At 41.6% G+C, this 20322-nt stretch overlaps 1 protein-coding gene across 3 annotated transcripts in view; it reads left to right on the top strand.

Moving 5' to 3' along the window:
- The first annotated feature begins 466 nt into the window (after positions 1–466).
- The window catches only part of LOC129857667 (collagen alpha-1(XXVIII) chain-like), a 30974-nt gene continuing 11118 nt past the window's right edge, over positions 467–20322 (top strand). For 2 of the 3 annotated variants that reach the window (XR_008759937.1, XM_055926142.1), the window contains exons 1-21: positions 467–744; positions 3249–3333; positions 3676–3741; positions 3846–3979; positions 4087–4224; positions 4447–4500; positions 4600–4653; positions 4892–4945; positions 5254–5307; positions 6028–6081; positions 6369–6422; positions 6650–6703; positions 6837–6890; positions 7035–7079; positions 7417–7470; positions 7571–7624; positions 7815–7868; positions 8387–8458; positions 8559–8594; positions 8901–8945; positions 9068–9100. Coding sequence is in view for 2 of the 3 variants with exons in the window: in XM_055926142.1 (XP_055782117.1) it covers positions 724–744; positions 3249–3333; positions 3676–3741; positions 3846–3979; positions 4087–4224; positions 4447–4500; positions 4600–4653; positions 4892–4945; positions 5254–5307; positions 6028–6081; positions 6369–6422; positions 6650–6703; positions 6837–6890; positions 7035–7079; positions 7417–7470; positions 7571–7624; positions 7815–7868; positions 8387–8458; positions 8559–8594; positions 8901–8945; positions 9068–9100 (1269 nt within the window). In the remaining variant the exon portion in view is untranslated. Of the gene's footprint in view, positions 745–3248; positions 3334–3675; positions 3742–3845; positions 3980–4086; positions 4225–4446; positions 4501–4599; positions 4654–4891; positions 4946–5253; positions 5308–6027; positions 6082–6368; positions 6423–6649; positions 6704–6836; positions 6891–7034; positions 7080–7416; positions 7471–7570; positions 7625–7814; positions 7869–8386; positions 8459–8558; positions 8595–8900; positions 8946–9067; positions 9101–9444; positions 9592–9746; positions 9924–10018; positions 10110–10262; positions 10341–10562; positions 11445–20322 lie in introns of those variants that run through there. The other variant, XM_055926141.1, reaches the window with a different exon arrangement.

Genomic DNA, 20322 nt, shown 5'->3' with positions numbered 1-20322 from the left:
GCCTGGGGTCAATGTGCATCTGCATTCTTTTAATGATGGGATAAAAATACTTTTCAATATCTGTCACAACACTATTCAATTGGTACTGAGGTTGATCACCTGTTAAGCCGTTACTTTAAATGGGTATTCAATTCATAATCAGAATGTCAATTGATTTTTTTTGTGAATGACTATAGAATTGACCTTAACCTTAACTGTATTACTTGAACAGCTCCAAATGTCAATGTTTGAATGTTTTTAGTTATTGGGGTATTCACGACCTGCACAACTGTGTCAGTATACTGAAATGCTCACAACAAAATGGACCCTGCACTAGTCTCATCTGTTTTAAACCCTCCCTCTCTAATTCTGTATTTATCATATTCTCCTTACTCGCTCATCCCTCTCTTTTCTCGTCTGTCTGTGTCTCTGCCCCTGTGTGTATTTGTGGTTAAGGTTAGACTCAGGTATTTCTCACCCTGTCGAGGAGAAGAGGGAGCTGAGCCCGTGGCTGCCTGAGAACCTTATGGATCCCTGAGAGAGGGAGAGCAAGGGAGAGAGAGAGAGGAAGGGGGACCAGTGCTGTGAGTGGGGAGCGAGAATGCTGTAAGGAGCACAGTTCAGGGAGGAAATAAACTGGACTTTTCTGTCTTTCTTTTTAGAAAACCTGTGGACTATCCGATACGTTGAGTGAGGGTCTGGTCTCAGTGGATTAGACAGAACCAAACAGACAGAACCAGCACCATGGGAGCCCCCAGGGTGAAGGTAAGCAAGCTGAGCAGGCATCATGGTCTAAGAAGGTTTCTGGGATGTTGCTACGCCAGATTCTGGATGTGAATGCTGTGTTTGGTCCAATAGTGTAGTGTGGTTCTTGGGCCTAGGTTCTCTGGTCCGCACGTGGTGTACTCAGTGATGCTGGATTGAGGAACCTAATCTAACTACTGGTTGTGTAATGATGCGGTAATGAGGGTTTATTTTTGGTACTGTGTGAGAGTGTATTTGACATGGACTGATTTAGCTGGTGTGTTGTGAGCATAAAGAAACCTAAATATACATTGGCGTTTAAATGAAATACTATGTGACCTATTTTCAGTATGATTAGCCTAGTGGTTCACATGCAGCCCCTAACAGTGTTTGAGTTCCCTCTGAATTAAGGGTAGTTAGGAGGTAATTACTTTAGTTTGTACGTTTCTCAGGAATGTGCCGATTTTACTTTATTTATCTTACAGAGCACTCCACTACACACAACAGCAAGTCAACCGACAAGGCATGAAACATTGCACTTTGCAACTTTGAGAGGTGATTTTGTTGTTTGACAGTTTGGATAAATGTATGTTTTCTTTGTTATCGGTAGCTAAATATAAATGAACAATATCAAATTTGCATCAATCAAGAAGTCCAGGATCTCAGTTTACACTCTGGGTACAGATGGAAGCAGTTACATTTCTTATTTTTTGCAGCAATTCTTTGGGGATAGTGTATTACTATCCAATGAACAGTGATTATATTGGAGAATTAGTCAAAGGAAGCTTTTTCATGACTACTAACTGTTCAAATGGAAGGATTAGGGTTAGTGGAGGTGAGCAGTCTATATCCCACACTGCACCTCAGTGTCCCAGGGGGCCTGGAGGTCGGTGGTGATCACCGATTTACACCACCAGGCAGACGTATGGCGTCAACTCTACATTGCAAAGCATTCTGGGTACTTGCCCAGGTAATACATGGAATACTCCAAATCAATTGGTTTATTTCAACAGATAGACTCAGTTATCTGCATTATCATTGAGCACCATTTGTCATGTATACACTGACATTTATTTATTGCTCAGGTGCTCTTATTCGTTGTCTTTTAATAATTTATTTAGGTCCATCATAGACTACTGCACAAGTGTTTTATTGATGTCCTCTTTGGAGTTTTGAATAAAAAGCTGGAAATGGCATGGATGAAAAGTGGTGGACTCATGCTGGACAGACAGCTGCTTGACATCACAGCAAACAGAGAAAAGGCCTTTTACCGTCTCAGAGGAGTGGGATGAAGAGAGCCTTTAGAGTACAGAGAAAGTGCCCTGGAATGTGAGAAGGGCCTGAGAACTGCTGTGGTTCACCTTGTGGTTTCATCCTAACAAAGAGCTATTTGAGCCTGTATTTCTCATCTCTATCTTGTTCAAGGTGCAGATGAGCTCTTGTCTAAATCTACAGAGCATAATACAACCCTATCACCTGGATGGCTGATCCCTGCAGAATCTCCTTCCACATCTTTCATGTCATATGTTTATTGGCCCAATTTCTCTCTGGAAAATAAAAAGAAGCTACTCTATTTTTGGACATGATTTAGCCATATGGCTCAATACCAGAAATGTAGGCTTCGTGACATGTCCAGCGTGTCATTTAACAAATATTTACCAAATATTCCGGCCAACTACCCAACCACAGACCATCTTTGGTCATCTCCCCTAATAACATATAGCCTTTTCTAGTGATGGTCTGATAGGCCACCTTGCAGCCCAATTTTTATTTCAACTCCACAAACTGTTGCTTTTTGTGAATTCATTTTGAAGTAGGATACACACTCTTGCTGCTTGTCATACAGTATATAGTTTTTTGAAAATAAAGTTTGCATTTTTCTTATTTAGCAGATTTTATCATAGGCCTAGTAGGTAGGCCTAAATGTAGACATTTAGCCTACTCCAACGGTAGCCTAGGCTTACTGCAGGCCTATATGATATATGACTATAGACCTATGATCTTACAGATGTCATATTATGATTGATATGAAATCTGATGTTTGTCAAGGACTTAGTCAAATATAGACCATATGAATGTTGAATATTATTCATATATGTTACATAGCCTACAAGTGGGCAATTAATACATGTCTGGAATGCCTATACAAGAAAACAGGGGCTTGAGTTGAATGAGTTGTTATAATGTGCGTAACCACCACCAGAGGGAGATATATCTGACATTTTAAAAGGGCCATGATAATTTGGTATAAAATGTTCTTAGTGATCCATTAGCCTTCATTAGCCTAGACGTCAACAGTCACTTAATTTTTCGTCCTCAAAACAGTTATTAATTTAAGAAGGAGTTAAAAGTGTAACGAAATAAGAGCGCCCGCAGGCTATTCATTTTGAGTTGAGAGGTCTTCCATCTTCCGACAAAGGTAGGTCTTCCAACCATTGTCTTTTGTTTATCGTTATAGTGGCGAAGAAATAGGCTACAGCCACATGTTCGTTTAACCTTGCTTTGTTTTCCCGCCTTTTCTACAGGTGTCCGTTATCTCGCCGCTGCTCGTGCTCCTATTGTGCATCCTCCCCTCCCACGCGCAGGACGAGTACTCTGGTTACCACTCAGGTGAGCTGCCTGACGTGCATTGTTAGCGCCATTAGCCTTCGCGCCAATAACTACTGTTTGATGTTAGCTAATTATCCACATTTCTAGAGGTAAGCTAAAACAGTAGGCTATATCTTGATTTTATTTCAGTTGACCTAGATTGCGGTTAAAATGTATAGACCTATATTCACATGTCCCCACAATGAAACATTTTTGATATTTGCGTACAAATATTACATTGGTTTATATATCTAATAACAGGCTATTTTGTTCTGTAAACAGACTATCATTTTACTGGGGAGGTTTTAGGCTTGTTCAATTATTGTTTCAAGCTTGTTCAATTATTGTTTTGTGTCATGTTAGGTGATGAACACACCTATGAGGGCTCCTTGGTCGACAACTATGAGCATTCAGGATACCCACAACCAGGTAATAACTACAACATAGCAAAGTCCCTCCCTCTAGTCAAAAGCCAGAATGCAAACATTTCCCTCACTTAAACCCCTCCACCGCTCCCCATTCCTCGCTGGCAGAGGAATACCCACCGGAGCCCACTCACAGTTATGAGGAGCAGCAACCCTCATCTGGATATGACCCCTATGCACCAGCCCCCACCAGTGTGAGCATGATCACAGAGGACTCCTACCCCTACACCACCACCACACAGGTGAGGGGAAGTCAAGGGGGAAAGTATGTTATGTGTAATGTTTAGTAATGGCATGTCATGTAACATTGTGTTCTGTCATGTAAGTTGATTTCATGTTATAACTGCAGGTACCATACGAGCAGGATCCCTACGAAGAGTCGCTCCAGGCCCCTGGTGGTGGGGAGGCTTCTCTGGGGGAGGAGGGGCCAACAGACTGTAACTGTGAGCCTGGAGAGCCAGGGTTCGCTGGGTTTGCAGGGCCCAAGGTAGGACGAAGGTGCAAATGTAATTTAGAACCTTATAAACAGCAAGCATCCATGTACTTAGCTGATTAATACGGATTAAATGGCATTTATATAGCCTTCACTGGGTCCTTAAGTGATTTGCGTTGTATGGGGTAACTCACCCCATCCACCACCATCCTGTGGTATCCTTCTGTTTTCTGGACTAAACAAAATATCTGTCTGTCTATCTGTCTGTCCATCTAGGGAGCCAGAGGACTGCAAGGTAAAGATGGCTTCCCTGGGGCTCAGGGACGGGAGGTGAGTGTTAATCACTGTATTATCACTATATCAAATTCATAGTGCTCATATCCTTATTGGAGTAATGCTGTTGATATTGTTCCTGTGTGTTGTGTTCAGGGGTACAAAGGATTCAAAGGAGTTCTAGGAAGAGGAGGAGACACAGGGCCTGAGGTGAGGAAGTGAAAAAAGTACAATCAAAGACCTCACCCAAATCAGCCTTAAACACTATCCAACTCCCTAAGCGAGGCTTGAACCCAGGTTGCCCAACCCCACTGCAAACAGGCTTGCCACAACCTCAAAAGAGAAACAGTATCTCCCTGGGAGGAATATTTGTAACTTAAAAAGTATTGCGTCAACATTACCCTTGAACTTGACTCAACAGCTGTATTGACCTTTGCCATCTCTACAGGGTGACTCCGGGCCTGATGGGGAGGACGGTGCCTCTGGTTTCTCTGGAGCCCAGGTAATAATAGGCCTCCAAAGGATATCACAGATGTAATGTATCTCTTTTTCATTGTTTTGCTCTGATCTTTCTATGCCCTGGTCTAAATTCTGCAACATGGCACAGGCAATGTAACGTTTTTCTATATTGATTATGGCCAGTAGATGGCGATCTCTTTATTATTCAGAACTGGAGAGTGGCTATGTTGTGTAGTTGAGATGAAAGGCTGAGCTTCAACAACTAGGATCGCCCTTTCTCATTCTCTCTCTTGGTCTATATTTTATTCCATTCTTTTGCACCTTGTCTCTCATTCTTTCACTCTCCTACAGGGCTTGCCTGGTCTTCCTGGAGATCCAGGTGAGACAGGGGTGCTAGGACTGAAGGTAAAGACCCTTCCTCAAAACCAGTCCGGCATTCTACAAAATATGTATCACATCAAACAAAATCACCCTTTACCTAAAAAGCCATTATAACCCCATATCAAAAACAGTGTGACCCTTCACAAAATCTTATTTGAATGTTCACTAATAACAGCCCAAGCCACCATAATGTTCATCTAAAGTTTAAACCAACAAGAAACAGCATGACATCACATAAAACCCCTGCTGTACCACCGAGAACCAATATAACATCACATAGGACCAGTAGGACATCACAGGGAACCAGTGTGACATTACAGAGATCCAGTATTGCCACGGTCAAGACAACTCGGAACTCAGAAACTCTTAAAAAGGTATTGTAGAAAGATGGGGTCCAAGTTATCCACTTGGAAAATATCAGAATTGGCCATCAGGAAGCTCTACGCAAAAACGTAGGTACATTTTAACTCATAGGTTCTGAGTTTCCGAGTTGTATTGAAAGACACCACAGATATGGTCAATGGAACGGTCTGCGTTTCATTGACTCCTTTACCGCATCCATCAGGTAGACCCCAAAACCTGCAAAAAGGTATGACATTACAAACCCCCCACTGTTCAACAGAGACATCACAGAGTACCAGCATGGCATCATAGAATACCACTATGCCATCAAAAGTATCTGCAAATTACACCCCCCAAAAATCTTAATTGACAATTTGAAGTTGTCTTCCTTATCCTCAACAGGGTGACATCGGTATGGAGGGGCCACGCGGAGGAGTGGGGGTAACGGGTGAGACTGTGAGTATTGACACAATGTAGATGTTATGTTTTGTAGATAGCCATATTTGGTTTGATAGGAGGGATTTCATTTCAATTAATCACAAAGAAACAAAGAAACAATCCACAGGTTATTATTGTGTAATTACCAATTACCGTTGGATTTTCTAAGGAAATCCACTACCTGGTCATTTCTGTAGCGTAAAATAAAGTTCTTCCTCAAATGAGTGTAAGGAAATGTGATACTAAATCGCCAGCATGTTTCAGTCTGGCCCTACTCATGTGTTTAGTTCTTTGTCTTTTTCTAGGGTTCAATTGGTGAGGCAGGGCCTGGTGGGCCTGATGGAACTGGAGGTATCAAGGTAAACATGGTGGCTACCACAACTCAGCAAATTCTCAACATGCTCAAATCAATTCTTCACTCAGCTCCTTACACAGCTCTCACTAGAAGCAATACTAAGACTTTATGATGTGAAAGACTCAAACAGGCTATGTGATGTGATCATTTCCATTTAACATACAAACAACATACAAACTATTGTAGTTTGTTCTGGCCATGTTGAGACATATTTTTTTCCGACCTTCTCAGGGATCAACTGGAGCAGAAGGGAAACAGGGTCCTGAGGGAACAGAAGGGGAAAAGGTAGCGCCTTTCAACCTCACTTTGTGACCATGGTTAATTAAACCGTGGTTGAATAACTCATTATTTAAAACAAATCGTATAACTTCCATTTCCTGTCTAAAATGTCTTCCATCTCATCCATTCTCTTCCACAGGGTCAGATTGGAGCACCTGGATTCTCAGGAGACCATGGGGAGATGGGCTATAATGTAAGATGGATGTCTGTCTATCCGTCACACCATTCATCTCTCCATTTGAACCTCTTGTTTGTCCTTTTCTACCAAGACTATGCTATTCCCTACATGGAGAGAGACCATTAATCCTAACTTGCTTTTTCTTTCTGTGTTTTATAGGGGTATCCTGGAGAGCCAGGAGGCAGAGGAGAGACTGGTCACAAGGTATGTTTAGGGGGACAGGAGTTATGTTGTTTTCACAGAAAGGACTCTAGTTGCTCTCAAAAGTCATTGGCCCTTACTCTTCACAGAAACTACTCTGGTTCCCCCAAGATGTATGTGTGTTCATGGGTGTTTTCCCTAAACTGCAAACTGTTATTTTCACTCAAGGTTTTGCTATTGTTGATTTTGTGAGTCATGTGGCTGTTAAACACTTTTGGCCATAACGATAGCACCTTCTCCACGTGGAAGATTAGATTGATACTGTAGTATCAATGTCTCCCTTGCTCTCTTCTCTTCCACTTTCTGTTTTCTCTGTATCTCTCTCTTGCCTCTCTTTCAGGGTGACCAAGGCCCAGGGGGCATGCCAGGCAGTGATGGGGAGCCTGGAGAGGATGTGAGTATCAGTATGATAACTACTAAATTAGTAATAAATAGATAAGGAATCTGTTGATGGGATTTCTCCTAACAAACTACATTTACTGTTTATTTTCCAGGGTCCTCTTGGAGTTCCTGGGGTGATCGGCTTTCCTGGAGAGTTTGGACAAAAGGTAAAGTGAAGGAGAATCGCATGCTGGGTATCAAGATGACATCATCACAATGGCCGTGAAATGCTTACTTACAAGCACTTAACGAGCAATGCAGTTTTAAGAAAATATTTACTAAATAAACTAAAAGCGGACATGTACTTTTAATACTTAAATGAATACTTTGTAAATAATGGCCAGTCTTCCCTCTTAGGGCGCGAGAGGGGATCGTGGTGTGAGGGGACCTCCTGGGAGAGTAGGAGCTGGGGTAAGACAGGCTTTATAACCACTATATGAGGTGCTCTAATCTCAATCACATGTGCACAGTAGACTACAGATCACAATACAGACACTGTCACTTCCACATTCCTCAGTAAAGTCCCCTCAGTGTTGTTAATCAGATGTAAATGCCATGTTGCTTAAGGGTTTCGTGTGGGTGGACAGACACCCATGTGATATTGTTGACAGTCAAAACAAGGAAGGTAACAGATATGTTAGTAAAGTCCCTGAAAACATCAGATCTGTTGGTAAAGTCCCTGAAAAGGTTTCAGTGCCAGTTAAAAACACAGATGGTCATTCTGGTTTTAGTTTTTTTTTAAACACAGCTTAACTGTCAAAGAGGTTGTGGCAAGAGTACCGTGTATCTTGCTATAAGTTTAGACAATTAAAAAGGATCTGTCATTGGAATTGAACTAAATCCCTCTTTTTGAACAAGGGTTCTCATTCTAAAGTGTGTGTGTGTGTGTATTTGCAGCAGTTTACCTATGTGTGTGTTTCATATTACAGGGGCCTCAAGGAGCGAGAGGAGATGCAGGAGTTCCAGGGAAACCAGGACCTAAAGGCCTGCAGGCCCAGCCTGTGTGTATATGTCATTACACAGACATTGTCATTATCACTACAGTTATCATCATTGTCTTTTGATGATTATGCAATTGTTGATTTAATGCTTTGTTTCTAGGGAGCCAAAGGGGAGACAGGACCTGATGGTGAGAAGGTAACCTTTTATTTACGTTCCCCATCACACTGCTAAATTACCAGTCAATTTCTCACAGTTAATCAAGCGCACACACACACACACACACACACACACACACACACACACACACACACACACACACACACACACACACACACACACACACACACACACACACACCAGGAAGTGAAAGTGGATGTGTATTGGTCATCTACTGTTTATGTTTGGGTCTTTCCTTTGTGACTGATAAGCTGTAATAAGCAGTCCTATCATTGCCATGGCATCTTACTGACTCATCTCATGTGCTGATTGTTCCTTCCTCAGGGCGGGGTTGGAAGAACTGGTGTGAAGGGAGAGAAAGAGGAGAAGGTAAATCATATGACAATGCCGAGGCCACGTCACTCTCACATCTATCTACTTCCTGTTTCTATTGATGTAGTGGGTCTGTTTTTCTTCTTACCAAAAATGTTTCTGTTCCTCTTTCCAAACAGGGAAGTTTTGGAGCACGTGGTGACAAAGGACAGGTTTGTATACTCCATTCTGTGAAAGTATGTGTTTTTTTCACCCTAACCCATTCTATGTCACATAAAAACCATAGGTTGTTCCTAGATGACAGCAGACACAACAGCACATACTGTAAAGAGTTGAGTTCCTGTTATGTCATAAGATCCTAATATAACTGTTTTAATTAGGTAGAAGTATTGATAATTAAATGATTTAATTAGGTAGAAGTATTGAGAATTAGATGATTTGATTAGGTAGAAGTATTGAGATTGAGTTTAAATCGTGACTTTTTGTGTTCAGTGACTGAACAGTGTTCCCCCTCTGTCTGTCTCTCTCCTTCCTTCCCCTCATCTCTGAATGGCAGCAAGGGGAGAGAGGTACCATCGGTCCTGATGGCATTGTTGGACGAAATGGACCCCCCGGCATCCCAGGCTCCAGAGGAGAGCCAGGTCCAGGCGGTGACCTGGGCGTCAAAGGTGGCTCTGGACCTAAAGGAGTGCCAGGTGCCCCTGTGCGTATCAGGAGCCAACTCCAGTCTGCCTGGAGGAAGGGTCTCCCCTTTATTTTACATTGACCCATATCTAGCAAGAACGTTTGCTGACTGATTGATTGATCGATTATTTACTTGCTTGGTTGGTTGATTGATTGCCAGCTTTTTGACCTCAGGGCCCTGGGCTGACAGATGAGCAGGTATTGCAGCTGTGTAAAGGAGTGGTGACAGCTCAGATCTCCCAGTATGCAGCTTCCATCCGGGCCAAGTGTTCCCAAGGCTGCCCCATCAACAACCGCACACTTATTGGGCCGCCCGGAACCAGGGGACCAACTGGAGAATCAGGCAAACCCGTGAGTCACACATCCCCCAAACCAACCCCTATCTACTAAGGAAGGCCTTTAGTCCAAATGATGATAAGTTCTGTTGACCTCTCGCTCTCTCTCAGGGTAAAGCGGGCAAAGCTGGAGTCAAAGGAGGCAGGGGCATCCAAGGGGACACAGGAGTGGATGGTCAGAAGGGGGCAGAGGGTGAAAGAGGTATGTAATCCAAATGTCTTATTTCAACCAAACTTGATTTCAGGTAAACTAAACCCTGATCAGTAAGGCTCAATTCAAGTGAAAATTAGTGGAGCTCCTTTGTAGTGGCATAGCTTCAGAGGTCACCCCCAAGCTCTCTGTTCTACTCCACAGGAACAAAAGGTCTGAAAGGAAAGGGGGGTGAGCCTGGTAAAGGTCTGCCAGGACACGATGGGCATCAAGGCCTCAGAGGTAGGACACTGTTTCCACTGGTGTGAAACTCTCAGGTCTATCTCAAAATTGCTTGTCTTAGTTGGAAAGTATCTATAACTTGTTGGAAAGTATCTGTAACTCACATCCAGATTTACTGGAATAGGCATTGTGTGGTTTTATTCAACATTGATGTTAGCAGGAAGTCTTTTCAAGTGAACTTTTAAGACACCAACTCCAATTGTTTAAATGAATGCCACACAGGGCTGCCAGGACACCCAGCAGAGCCAAAGAACGGTATGGCAGGTCCCAGAGGGCCCCGTGGTTTCACAGGCGCTTTGGGCCAGCCTGGCATGGCAGGCAACGCAGGAGTGCCTGGCTTCTGTGAGGCACGGGACTGCAGCATTCACGCGCCTGTGATGCGCAAGGAGCAGGGCCTAGTGAAGGGACCCCGTGATCTAAGCCCCAAGATTTAACCCCAACAAGGAGTTTCAGGAAAAGGTGAAGGAATGGTCCACGACGAGAGGTCACTCTGGACGGTCGCTCCATGGCAACATTGAAGTTAATTCCATTCACATCTCAGCCAAACCAGGAATTGACATTGAGTTTTGAACTGGGAAATGACCAATGTGTACAGCATTGGTCTTTTTGAATTTCAAGCCTAATTCAATTCCTGTATTGACTGGTATTGAAATGGAATTAATCCGAGCACTGTTCAATGGGGCTCACCAGTGATGGAAGGGTTTGGTGGGACACGCTGGACTCTGCAAAGAGATGAAACCAGCCTTGACGCATTTCATCTGAGCCAAGCAAGGCTCCAAATTAACTCTGTTTAGGCATAATTGATACCTTTTATGTTAGGCCAAAATTTATTTTTTATGCAGAAACAAAAAATGTAATTGTCTTCCTCCATGCAAACCATAAGTAAAGGGGCTTGAGAAACTGGCTAAACAAAATTGGCAGAAAATTAAACTTGCAAGAGTCTTAGGCTACCAGTCAGGTTTTGTTTTTGATATGATCAACAATGCTGTGTATACATTGAAAATAAAAAGTGATGTAAATAATTTTGTAAAGTATCACAAGCACATGTACTGTGTGTTCTGAAATATCACTGTTTTAGATAAATTCTGTCTTGCTTTTTCTTAAGATGAGTCCTCACTTTTTTAGTCGCCAGTTTGAGCGTGTTTCTGAGAATGTGTGGTCTCTTTCAGTCATCTCATATTTGGGTTAATCTAAATAACTTCATTTTTTCCCCATTAACAGATGTTCACAGTCAAGATAACACTGATCAATATAAAATAACGTACTATTTGATATTATTTAATATTAAAAATAATACATTGAAATGTGTTATACAGTATATTGTATTTGGAATTTCTATAGTTAAATAATCTGGCAATGATTTGTTGGACAGCACAAAATGTCTGTAGATTAAATGAATTTACTATATTCATTGGATGGCGGTTTTGATTTTTAAATAGATTTTCATGTACATTATTTATTTTGCATAAATAACTTTTACATGAACAGGATGTTAAACTCTATCACCTCTTAATTGATATTTTTGTCATTGTCAATCTTCATTGAGAATCATCCCAACACATTACAAGGCCGGAAATATATCCCTGTAAACTCAAGCATATCACACACGTGTTCTTAACATTTTTACTTTTGTGTACATGTGTTGGCAATCAAAACCCTGATACAAAAGCGTCACAATGTTTGGAGACAATTCTTTTTAATGCATCACCACCACATCACAGGACAGATTAGAAAATGAGCAGAGCATGAAAAGGGGTGATTATCTCTCATCAAAAGCATGCTAAACACGACATCAACGGACAAGAAAATAAACCTTATTAAAATGTTTGTTTAACGCTGCTTGTGTTCAAAAGGGCTCCTCTTAATGTGTGTAAAATGATGGTTGTCAGTTCATATAAAAGTTTTTGGTTTTATGGACTGGAGGGAGGTAAAGAAATATTATTATTACCAAGTGTTAAACACTATTGTACAGTACATCTCTCTGGTGAAATCAATCAATCGAGTCACTTGTCTCTAAGCTTATTCTCTGATCTAGGGGTGAGTAGGAGTACTTATATAAGACTACTTTAAAATATATATTCTTAAAATGTGCCACTGGTTCCAAAGCATCTTGATGAAGTACAAACCATTGCGTGCCTTAAATTGCCCAAGGCAGAGATGGCAATGTAATAAAGAATTTATTGTAACGGACAAGTTTACAGCTTGTTTTTCTAGCTAATTGTACATTCATACGTGCATTTTATATTCACTAGGTAATACATAGCTTAATAAATATTTAATAAATAACTCTGGCTACATGGTTCTGCATGATGATGCAGTGCAGTTAATTGTAGGTGGACAGCAGCGAGAAATGTTCTGTTGAATTTTCATTTAAAACAAAACACAATGTCTTTCTTCCTCTCTTAGGTAAAAAGATGTGAACTTCACCCATCATACTGGTTTACTTGGTTGAGATTTACTATGTTCTGCACAGGTAAAAAAATAAATAAATGGGTGGTCATAAAAAAGGTAAGAAAGTAACATTGCGTAGAAGACAGTAATGAGACAAAAACCATACAACTAAAAGCTGTAGAAGTCATACGTTTCCCTTAGATTAATTACATCATGCTTATAGTAGATTAACTTTGAAAGAGTGGGCCTAACTGTTCTTCATCAGCTGGATCGACGTTGAGGGGTGTCATCTGGGTGAGACCAACATCGTTGGAGTCCCCCTGCTTCAGCTTCCTTCAGATGACATTTAAAGTACAATCAAAAAGATCAAAAGCATCATCAATGCCCAAAGTCCTAAAATTTAAAAAAGAAAATAGTTGTTAAATTAATTATTTGCATTATTTGAAAAATGCTGATTGTCTAACACTCATTTCAAAATCTCTCATTGTAATAAAATTAAACAAGAATTTCCCTGTGGCAACAAAACTTGTTCTGATAGTTATAGAAATTGATAATCTGCACTTGTAAAGTATATTTTATTTTGATAATAGTACAATCAAAATGTAATGCATGGTCTAAAAAAAGCATAATTTACCATAATGAGCAATTTGAGCGATTGCGGTGGCAGTGATAGCGTTTGTCCCTAAGTAGCAAAAAGAGTGATATGAGCAATGATGATGACAACAATGCTTAATGTTTATATCAATGGTAGATATGTTGTGTAATACACCAATAACTTCAGGGGAAACCATACCTAAGAAGTGGATCCTGGTCTCTTTATGTAACCCATCCTGTTTAAAAAAAATGAAGGGGTGAATATACATTTTTTTTGTACTATGTTAGTACTTGGCAGACACTAACAGAGGAAAGGAAGGTGAATTGTATTCATAAAGTTGACCTACCTTGGTGCAACCAATAGTTAATGTGACATTGGCACATTTACTAAGGATGACTTTTCCAAAGAACACGTCCTTGCATGGAGAAATGTATTCCTTCTTTACTTTACCCCTGTCATTTTTATAAATGGCAATGGGCTGCAGAAGAAAAATATCTCATCACATGTCATATCTAAATTAAAATGGCCCCTGCCCCTCTGCATACTGTTGATGATACTATAAATGGTGAGATGTGAAAAAATAATGCTAATAGAAAATGCCTGACCTCACATTGTATCTACTTGTCATAAGCATATATGCAATAGTTTACCTCTTTGCCAATGGTCCAGCTCTCGTCACATTGGGCATCCAATACTTTAAACGGTGCTTCAAGTATGACATGACCCTCCTGACATATGTAGGCAATTTGATTATTCTCTGCGGACGCTGCGGACACTGAGACTGAAAAGTGAACAAAGAAAAGGATGAGTGTGATTGGGAATCCACTTAACACCAAGAAAGGATGATTTCAACCTAAATCCACTGTATTATATTAGGCAGTGTCAGTTTAATGGATGTGATCACAATAGTGTGATGACCTTTCCTGAGACCTAAAAACTTGTTAGAACCCCAAAGCTAAGCTTTAAAGACATTTTCCAGAATGGCTGAAATTATAAAAACAATAGTTTTGAAATTAGCTCACGAGTGAAAATGGATTCCTGAAAAATGTGCACAAATGTGTATGTAACCGATGTGAAATGGCTAGCTAGGTAGCGGTGGTGTGCGTGTGACTGTTGTTGATGTGTGCAGAGGGTCCCTGGTTCGCGCCCGTGTCGGGGCGAGGGGACGGTCTAAAGTTATACTATTACATGTACAACGTCATCACAGCATTGTTCTCGGGTTTGCACAAAGAGAATAAAAATAAAAAAAACTGGTTTTCATGTTGGGCTCATCCGCAACCTCATTGGACAATACCTAATCCCGCCTCTCACTTTAACTTTGCAACCTCATTGGACATAATTCCACATGCCAATCAACATTGTCCATCAGTTTGGTTGTTTCAGGTTAGTTCCCGTAGTTGCTATATGGTCTCATCAGACTAGTATGGCAAACGAGCAAGCGAATGTGATAATATAATTTCATATAATGGAAAAGTTATAGTTAGTTATAGGTTTGGATCAACTGTCCTACTCCTCGAAAGTCATGTATTGGTTATATACACTAAATGTCAAAAGTTTTAGAACACATACTTTTTCAAGGGTTTTTCTTTATTTTGTACTATTTTCTACATTGTATAATAATAGTGAAGACATCAAAACTATGAAAAAACACATATGCAATCATGTAGTAACCAAAGAAAGTGTTAAACAAATCAAAATATATTTTATATTTGAGATTCTTCAAATAGACACCCTTTGCCTTGAAGAGAGCTTTGCACACTTTTGGCATTAGCATGTATTAATTCAGGGGGTGAATACCTATCTAATCAAGGTATTTGAGTGTTTTATTTTTCATTCATCTTTAAAAAAATTTACACATTTTCTTCCACTTTAACATTAGAGTATTTTGAGTAGTTCATTGACAAAAAAGACAATTAAATCCATTTTAAATCACACTTTGTAACACAAAATGTGAAGAAATCTAAGGGGGGTGTAGACTTTCTATAGGAACTGTACTTTGTCATATTATAAATACGACTGATTCCTCATTGCTGTTGCTCTAAGATGGCAACTTATGATGTGCCAATTGAATCTCAACATGTAAACAGTCAAGACTCGGTGCCCTAAAAAACGATATTACAAATTACTTTTCACGTGAGACAAATGGACATTTAATGACAAAGGTGTGTAAAGATTTCAGATATGACGTCACTGTTTTAGCAATATCCACAGAGTTTTGAAACCACAGCGCGCTATATGGTTCAATGCACTAACACAGCAGCACAATGACACTTTTCACTTTTCAAATATGCCGGTGTGTTAGCTAAAATTGAGATCATGTGCAAATGACAATACAAAAAAAAATACAACAAATTTAAGAGTAAAAGAGAGGAATGTACAATACTGTGAATTTAGCAAACGAGGAATTTGTGGTAAGTGCATGGGAGCCGCCACCTTTATTTAACTAGGCAAGTCAGTTAAGAACAAATTCTCATTTACAATGAGGGTCTAGGAACAGTGGGTTCAGGGGCAGAACAACAGATTTTGACCTTGTCAGCTCGGGGATTCGATCTAGCAACCTTTCTGTTACTTGCCCAATGCTCTAACCACTAGGCTACCTGCCGCACACCAACAATGCCGTTAAGTAAAAAAATAAGAAATAAAAGTAACAAATAATTAAAGAGCAGCAGTAAAATAACAATAGCGAAGCTATATACAGGGGTCACCGGTACAGAGTCAATGTGCGGGGCACCGGTTAGTCAAGGTAATATGTACATGTAGGTAGAGTTAAAGTGACTACGCATATTGTCACGCCTACTCCTGCCAGGCTGCCCTGCATTACACACTCCTACCACCATCATTACGCACACCTGCCTTCCCTCGTCACGCGCATCAGTGATCTATTGGAATCACCTGTAAATTACCTCGCATATATATGTAAGTTCCCCGCTGCTGCATTAACTTCCGTATGTCATTTGTTACCTGGTTCTGACACTGTTCTTGTCCTGTTCCCATGTCTGGCCTACATTAAATGTTCAACTTCCTGTACCTGCTTCTCATCTCCGGCGTTGGTTCCTACAGAATGCAGCAGCCAGCAAACAAAGTATTGGGGAGTGCTGGAGTACACGTCCTGGTAATCCGTCTGGAACTGCGGCCTTGTGAATGTTGACCTGTTTAAAAAGGTATTACTCGCATCGGCTACGGAGAGCGTGATCACAGTCATCCGGAACAGCTGATGCTCTCGTGCATTTTTCAGTGTTACTTGCCTCAAAGCGAGCATAGAAGTTATTAAGCTTGACTCGTAGGCTAGTGTCACTGAGCAGCTCGCGGCAGCTGTGCTACCCTTTGTAGTCTAATCATTTTCAAGCCCTGCCACATTCGACGAGCATCGGAGCCGGTGTAGTACGATTTGATCTTAGTCCTGTATTGACGCTTTGCCTGTTTGACAGTTTGTCAGAGGGCATAGCGCGATTTCTTATAAGCTTCTGGGTTAGAGTCTTGCTCCTTGAAAGCAGCAGCTATACCCTTTAGCTCAGTGCGGATGTTGCCTGTAATCCATGGCTTCTAGTTGGGGTATGTACATACAGTCACTGTGGGGACGAAGTCGTCGGTGCACTTATTGATGAAGCCAGTGACTGATGTGGTGTACTCCTCACTGCCATCGGAAGAATCCCGGAACATATTCCAGTCTGTGCGAGCAAAACAGTCCTGTAGCTTGGCATCTGCTTAATTTGACCACTCTTTTATGGACCGATTCACTGGTGCTTCCTGCTTTAGTTTTTGCTTGTAAGCAGGAATCAGGAGGATAGAATTATGGTCAGATTTGCCAAATGGAGGGCTAGGAAGAGCTTTGTATGCATCTCCGTGTGAGGAGGAAAGGTGGTCAAGAGTTTTGTTTTATCTCTGGTTGCACATTTAACATGCTGGTAGAAATGAGCTAAAACGGATTTAAGTTTCCCTGCATTAAAGTCCCCGGCCAATAAGAGCACCGCCTTTGGATGAGCGATTTCCTATACGGCTTATGGCCGTATACAGCTCATTGAGTGCGGTCTTAGTGCCAGCATCGGTTTGTGGTGGTAAATAGACAGATACGAAGAATATAGATAAACTCTCTTGGTAAATAGTGTGGTCTACAGTATATCATGAGATACTCTCAGGCGAGCGAAACCTCGAGACTTCCCTAGATATCGTGCACCAGCTGTTGTTTACAAAAATACATAGACCACCACTCATGGTCTTACCAGAGGCTACTGCTACTATCCTGCCGATACAGTGTATAACCTGCCAGCTGTATGTTATTCATGTCGTCGTTCAGCCACGACTCGGTGAAACATAATATATAACCGTTTCTAATGTCCTATTGGTAGGATATACGTGCTTGTAGTTTGTCTATTTTATTATCCGTCGGCTAATAGGACCGATGGTAAAGGCAAATTACCCACTCGCCACCGGATCCTTACAAGGCACCCCGATCTTCGTTCTCAATATCTCTGTCTCTTTCTCCTGTGAATGATGGGGATGAGGGCCTTGTCGGGTGTCTGGAGTAAATCCCTCTCGTCCGACTCGTTAAAGACAAAATTGTCTTTCAATACAAGGCGAGTAATAGCTGTCCTGATTTCGAGAAGCTCTTTTCGGTCATAAGAGACGGTGCCAGAAACTTTATGTACAAAATAAGTTACAAATAACGCAAAGAAACCCACAATAGCACAATTGGTTAGGAGACTGTAAAAGGGCAGCCATTCTCTCCAGCGCCATTCATATACCTCAGCCTTTCGTGTCAGGGTAGGCACTTTGTTGATTTTTGATGTTCAGTTGTAGAACTGTTTCTGTTTTCACTATTGTATCTAAGCTATTTATTTTAACATACATTGGTTAAAGGACCAAACAGAAAAACAAGCCATTGTTTTTTTTTTTACTATTGGTCAAAAAGCACATGATATCACCATGTACCAGGTGTGAACTGTACTACACGGCCGAAAATATGTGGACACCCCTTCAAATTAGTGGATTCGGCTATTTCAGTCACACGTTGCGAAAAGGTGTATATAATCGAGCACACAGCCATGCAATCTCAATAGACTAACACTGGCAGTAGAATAGCTTGACTGAAGAGCTCAGTGACTTTCAACGTGGCACCGTCATAGGCGGCCACCTTTCCAAGTCAGTTTGGCAGATTTCTGCCCTGCTAGAGCTGCCACGTTCAACTGTAAGTGCTGGAAACATCTAGGAGCAACAACGGCTCAGCCGCAAAGTGGTAGGCACAAAACCTCACTGAATGGGACAGCCGAGCCCTGAATCACGTAGTGCATAAAAATCGTCTGTCCTTGGTTGCAACACTCACTACCGAGTTCCAAACTGCCTTTGGAAGCAAAATCAGCACAATAACTATTCGTCAGGCGCTTCATGAAATGGGTTTCAATGGCAGAGCAGCCACACACAAGCCTAAGATCGCAATGGCAAGCGTCGACTGGAGTGGTGTAAAGCTCGCCGCCATTGGACTCTGGAGCAGTGGAAACATGTTCTCGCGAGTGATGAATCACGCTTCACCATCTGGCATTCTGATGGAAGAATCTGGGTTTGATGGATGCCAAAAGAACGCTACCTTCCCCAATGCATAGTGCCAACTGTAAAGTTTGGTGGAGGAGGAATAATGGTCTGGGGCTCCTTTGTTCCAGTGAAGGGAAATCTTACCGCTACACAATACAATAACGGCAGCCGTGTTCCCGGGTGGCGCAGTGGTCTAGGGCACTGCATCGCAGTGCTAGCTGCGCCACCAGAGTCTCTGGGTTCACGCCCAGGCTCTGTCGCAACCGGCCGCAACAGGGAGGTCCGTGGGCGACGCACAATTGGCATAGCGTCGTCCGGGTTAGGGGTTAGGGAGGGATTGGCTGGTAGGGATATCCTTGTCTCAGTATGTAAAAAATTTAATAAAAATGTATGCACTCTACTGTAAGTTGCTCTGGATAAGAGCGTCTGCTAAATGACTAAAATGTAAATGTAAATAACATTCTAGACAATTCTGGGCCTCCAACTTTGTGGCAACAGTTTGGGGATGGCCCTTTCCTGTTTCAGCATGACAAGGCCCCTGTGCACAAAGCGAGGCCCATAAATAAATGGTTACCGGTAGTTGATATCGTTGTGGAAGAACGGCTGGCCTGCACAGAGCAGCTCAACTCCATCTAACACCTTTGGAATGAATTGGAACGCAAGACAGAGCCAGGCCTAATCCCCAATATCAGTGCCTGACCTCACTAATGCTCTTGTGACTGAATGTAAGCAAGTCCCCTCAGCAATGTTCCAACATCTTGTGGAAAGCCTTCCCAGAAGAGTGGAGGCTGTTATAGCAGAAACAGGGGGACCAACTCCATATTAATGGCCATGATTTTGTAATGAGGTGTTCGATGAGCAGGTGCCCACATACTTGTCAATGAAGTGTGTATTTCCATGATTGTCTTTTAACTGAAATACCCAATACACTATAAGATACATTATTTAATCTGACACAGACAGCTACAATTACTCCAACGACCCACTCAACACGTTTCGAGTACGGTAAACCAAATCAAATTAAGGAAGTCTGATCGCGGAATTCACTGGGAATTCTCCCACCCAAAACATTCACTTTCAGGTAGCAAAAACAAGTCCAACGGTTAATATAGTGTAGACCTATATTTAGCCTAAATTGTAATGTTGTATTTCTATTTATTTTTAACACCTTCAACAGAAAGAAAATCATAGGCACGACACTAACGTTACGGCCATACATTACAAGCACGTGGCTTCTACAAATCAGGATATGATGCAATGATATAGGCTACAACTAATAAACTGCGGAGTAAAGTATTGAGTTAACGTTCAGAAATAACAACCACTCCCAGTATCTATAATTCCGGTTTATCTTAAATTTAACGCTAGATTCATTGGGGGGAAAAAACATACCCAAACACATCTGGAGAGTGAGCCAACCCATCGCCATCATATCTCCACTCACTCATGCTGACGGAGCCGGCGCGCTCG

Source organism: Salvelinus fontinalis, chromosome 6, assembly GCF_029448725.1.
Source record: "Salvelinus fontinalis isolate EN_2023a chromosome 6, ASM2944872v1, whole genome shotgun sequence".
Taxonomy (NCBI): domain Eukaryota; kingdom Metazoa; phylum Chordata; class Actinopteri; order Salmoniformes; family Salmonidae; genus Salvelinus; species Salvelinus fontinalis.
Note: the sequence above shows the minus strand (reverse complement) of the source record. Positions and strands in the feature narration are given on the sequence as shown.